The sequence below is a fragment of the Lottia gigantea genome (assembly GCF_000327385.1).
Source record: "Lottia gigantea unplaced genomic scaffold LOTGIsca_7, whole genome shotgun sequence".
Classification (NCBI taxonomy): domain Eukaryota; kingdom Metazoa; phylum Mollusca; class Gastropoda; family Lottiidae; genus Lottia; species Lottia gigantea.
Window position 1 is genome coordinate 536,842 of NW_008710370.1, and position 5,499 is coordinate 542,340.

The window sequence follows — 5,499 nt, forward strand, 5'->3', positions numbered from 1 at the left end:
AGATCAACAGCAATAAAAATAGTTTGTTTAAGGAAAAAAAACCAACAAAGATCTCTAAATTTAGTATTTCAGGACACACTTAGGATTCACCTTGTATTGATAAAAAGAACTCTATTAGGGTAACAGTCCCTAAAAATAGGGAGTGCAAAACCAATAATTTATACCAGATTCTCCATCTTTCGGTTTGTGAATAAAATAACTACGGAAAACCCCTCACAGATATCCTTAATCAATTGACCCCGAGTTAAAAATTCTTACCATGTTGATCGAAGTCGTAGACAGACGGATAGTCGTGGTGAATTGGGTCATCACCATTCTCAAGTATTCTTGTTACAGGTTGTTTCACAAGGCTAGGGAATAGCGTATTCGGATTCACGTTCGGCATCGTTAAGAAATGTCTGTACAACTTGGCACCGGAACTAGGAAGTATAGCAGGCGCCATCTTTGTTTTGGTATGGTAGACACCCGGAGCATACATCCTACTGTTGGTTCTTGATAAATCATGGCTGGATTCCTGAAATATACTCGTCTCCGATCCAGTACTGGAACGTCGTTCAGACGGCACACAACTTCTATAAAAACAACTTTGTCTTATAATCTTTTTGAAAGCTGCTCTAAATTCACTATTCTTAAAGGCATACACCCAAGGATTCAAACCACTATTCAGAAAGGCTAGCAAAGCCAGATAGTTTCTCAACCACTCATTCATTTGCTGCTCAACACATATGTCAATGACTAATAAAGCTAGGTAAGGCAACCACAAGCAAAGAAATACACCTATCACCAGTCCTAAAGTTTTAGCACATTTCGTGTCTTTAACAATGTACCTCATTTCTAGGTTGTGTCGTACTGATTGTTCAACAGCTGCGATGGCACGTGCGTGATGTTTGGCAACGGTGTAAATTCGTGAATAGCAGTAAAATATAACAAAGCATGCAGGACCAAACACCACACTTAAAAACAAAACGTGCGCAGTACTGTATAAAAGATTAAATGAACAAACACTAAACTTGTCTAAACCATCATGCCAGCGTAAAAATAAGGGCAACCAAGAAATGACAGCCGAATATACCCAGGATAGGAACACCAGAAACGCTACTTTGCCTTCTGTCATAATATTGACATATTCGAGGGGATACAGAAGAGCCGAGTATCTGTCGTACGCGATGATTGCTAGAGTTAAAATAGACACTCCACACACCATAACCAAGACTCTACTTGGTGCTAAACACACGTAAATATTTGGAATTTCATTCTTCAAGACTTCGACAGCCATGAAAAATGGTATGATTAGACCAATGAATATGTCCGCAGCGGACAGTGAAACGAGAAAATAATTTGTTGGAATTTGTAAACGTTTGAATCTTTTCACCGACAATATGACCAATATATTACTGATCAGAATAAATGGTACCATAACAGCAGTCAAGGCGATACCGAAGATTTGTTCAGGACCTATATCCTTGTCATGGTTCGACTGTGGATTGTCATAATCAAAATTAGAATATTCTGATAGAAATGAAATTTCTTCCAAAATTTCATTGTCAGTAATTATCTCCGAATAATCAGCTAATACGACCATATTACAATTGAAAAAGAACGCAATCAATAACAACCTTATATTTATCAAGGTTGAAGACCAATTTGAATTTTCGAAATACGCCATATTGAAATGAATTTTGCCGCGAATACCTGATGTGCCCCTGACCACATCGTTAGTAATATAAAGTAAACAGAACAGAGTTATGTCTTTGTGTTGGATTAGTTACTGTTCAAATCTTGTAGTTTCCTCTTCGCTGATTGGTGAATCTGAAATAAATAATACAATAAATCAATTTTTAGAATTATACACATAATATAACACGGAAATCATGTACCTAAGAGAGCATTTGAGGCCAGATTAGATGCAAAATAAGTTCCTCAGATCATGGCCAGTTACTCACTAAAGAAACATGACATGAACAATTAACTAAAGTGATGTCAAGTACAACCAATCTGAATGAACAATTAACTAAAGTGATGTCAAATACAATACAACCAATCTGAATGAACAATAAACTAAAGTGATGTCAAATACAACCAGTCTGAATAAGCACGTAGATAAACTACTGCCAAATACAACCAATCTGAACAAACAGGTAACTAAACTGATGTCAAATACAACCAATATAAATGAACAAGTAACTAAACTGATGCCAAATACAACCAATCTAAATGAGTAAGTAACTTAACTGATGCCAAAATACAACCAATCTGAATGAACAAATTACTAAACTGATGTCAAATACAACCAATATAAATGAACAAGTAACTAAACTGATGCCAAATACAACCAATCTAAATAAGTAAGTAACTAAACTGATGTCAAATACAACCAATCTGAACGAACAAGTAGCTAAAATAATGCCAAATACAACTAATCTGAATGAACAAGTAACTAAACTGAAGTAAAATACAACCAATCTGAATAAGTAAGTAAATAAATTGATGCCAAATACAACTAATCTGAATGAACAGGTAACTAAACTGGTGCCAAATACAACCAATCTTAATGAACAAGTTACTAAACTGATGTCAAATACAACCAATCTGAATGAACAAGTAGCTAAAATAATGCCAAATACAACTAATCTGAATGAACAAGTAACTAAACTGATGTCAAATACAACCAATTTGAACGAACAAGTAGATAAAATAATGCCAAATACAACTAATCTGAACGAACAAAACAAGTAGCTAAAATAATGCCAAATACAACTAATCAGGAAAAAATTAAAAAGAACGTAATTTGCCACCGAATCACCTGAGGAATGTCAGCAAAAACATGTACATGTATATTAAAAAATTAATAATAAACACACTTTTTCATCAAGAATATGAAAGCTCAAGGTTAAGTTTATAGAATTTTAAATGGAACAACCGTTGATTTAAAAATTTAAAATCTTTTTAGGTTAGGTCTACTGAGAGGTTGTTGACCTCCTTGGTAGCATATTCTAAAAGAAAACGATCACATCAGCTGATAATTCACCGGAATTATAAATCTTGAAAGTTCGAGTTATGTGACTTTCGAACTAATTCTGAAACACTTTTGGTCATATCATAATAAAATTTCTTTGATGTTTGTCCACATGCAGTTTTAGCACAAGTGAAGACATACAAATGCAAGTAATCACATTTTGCTAACATCCAAATTAACCAATAATCCAACTCTTGTGATTCTCGCACTATGAAAACTGCACAGAAAAGGTCTTACAGAGCGCCATTTTTCCAAAAATATTTGAAATTCCCCATGACATATATCTGATACCGCGTTCTAAGAGTGATAATTTTCACAAGATAATAGCAAAAATTAGAAATCACACTTTACGTGCACAACCTTGAAGACCTCTTTCCATAGGAGGAGAAGATCCGTAATCCAAAATAGGTGAACAGCGAAACATCTACCGTTATGATTCTGTCCAAAACCTCTATATGAAATGGAACAAAGAATTATATAATGGCCTTGTAAGGAAATATATCACGTGAACACAGTGAAGACCTAAATATTAACCATGACGATATATAGTCGTTCTATTTATTACTGACACATGTGTCCCATACATTCCCACCTGCTTTTTATTACGTGGATAATTTCCAAGACATTTTGCCAAAATAACTTCAGGAAAAACAGAAATGTATTTAATTTTAACTCTCTCAAACAGAAACGGGTCGTTTCGCAAACATAGCAAAAAATGTTTATAGCCAAAATAATTCACATCAATATTCTTTTTAGGTTCAGATCAAATAAAATGCGATCAAAATAGAAGTAACGGTTTACATTCGATATTAGTTTTAAATATTTACTATTGGAATATTGAAAAGCTAGTTGACCAAAAAGATTGTTGATTCATTCAACAGCATACCCGTATCGTATGAAATAATCGTAATGTTAGGCTTGTGCGATTGCATTGAAGAGTCGGAATTTAGATTGCAAGGCCAGGGTCTGAGTACATTGCAGTTTTGCCAATTTCTTGCATCGCAAGGTCGGAGTTTGATTGTATTGCATGGTTGTGAACTGGTTGTAATGTAATGCTACAGTTTTGTTGTATATCTGGGTCGGAGGTTGATGGCATTTAATTGCCTTGGTTGTTGTTTTGCTTCTATGGAATGTGGATGTACTGTACAATAGCAATGGGATTGATGTACATGAAAGGGTCAAATTTTGTTTGAATTTTATTATCGGGGGATGGTTGTATTGAATTGACACGTTTAGCATTGGTGATTTTGCAGAAATGGAACGTGTTTGTGCTGCATTGTTTGCTGTAATGCTCGTCAATATTTGGTTGTAATGTAGAGCTGGGGTTTGAAGTGGGTTGTTTTGATGATCAGAATATGCAGTTAAGAAGTTCCGGAAGTTGGTTGTATTGCACGTACAGAAGTAAATAGATGTATAGCGCAGTCGGAATATGGTTGTATTTGTGCCATATTTGGATTCTGGCTATATATTGCATATTACACTGACTGACTGACTTATACTGAAGTTAAAACCTTGCTTGCCGATATTAAAAGCTTAAACTATCATTTACGTCAGAAATGAAATCTCCCAAATAACAGTCTGTTTCGCCTGTAACACTCAAAGTATAACATAGTGATTTGTACTCGATGTCACTCGGCATGCAAGTCGGAATCCCTATTGGACAGCCCAGATCAGTTCCATATCTAAAGTTATAAGTAATATGTACACCACAATAAGGATAAAATTAGAATCAAGGAATATAGCGCTGACTGACACTTCCTCATAGAAAATTCGTTTCACTTACCTGTTTCGCTAATTTACATCCAAATAAACTGGTCTGAATAGGCTTTGGTGTCACGAGAAATGTAGAACGTGGCTAGAAGTTGGCAAAGAAATCCTTCAATGGTCCTAAAATAATCTTTGATTTGTTGTGGACGATGTCTGAATTTGAAATGTAAAGATTTTGCTGGCGAGATGAAGGAAGGTGTGTTTAGGAGATTGGCGTTTGTTTAAACCAAATAAAAGAAGAGAAAACATGGAGACTTAATGGATTTGGTGGGGAGAACATTAGCCGATAGTCAACAATAACATTACCTAACATTAAACATTAACACGTTGTTTCTAAAGCCCAAATCACACTATCTTCATACTGAGATTCGATTGACGTGAGACCTGAAGAGCAAGCATTATGTTTCTTGCTCATTTTAATCCTATCCATTTTGGAACCTCTTGACTTCCGGGGTGTTTTCACCCCTGGGGTGTGGGACTAGGGTGTCAGGGGTACGGCCAACTGGTATTGGAGAAGAATTTATTTTGAGTTGAGAGAGCACCTCACATCAACACATGCAGAAAATGTGGATGAAACAAATTTTTGGGGTGTGAAAGGTCCAGGTGATTGCTCCAGGGGTGTGAAAGCTGAGAAAAGTTGGGGAACCACTGCTCTTGACGAAGTACATAAACAACGACGTTAACATGTTAGCTACGTGGATTCTCTGAAATAGATT

General features: G+C 35.5%; 1 protein-coding gene across 1 annotated transcript; it reads right to left on the minus strand.

Annotated features, from left to right (window-relative positions):
* Positions 1-481: 481 nt before the first annotated feature.
* On the minus strand, positions 482-4,920 carry LOTGIDRAFT_183801 (hypothetical protein; the record flags this gene model as incomplete). The annotated part of the gene is made up of 2 exons (XM_009065398.1): positions 4,800-4,920; positions 482-1,809 (listed from the first exon to the last, which is right to left on the minus strand). A coding segment is annotated over exon 2 (1,185 nt), but the record flags the coding sequence as incomplete, so codon positions are not given.
* Between the last annotated feature and the right edge of the window lie 579 nt (positions 4,921-5,499).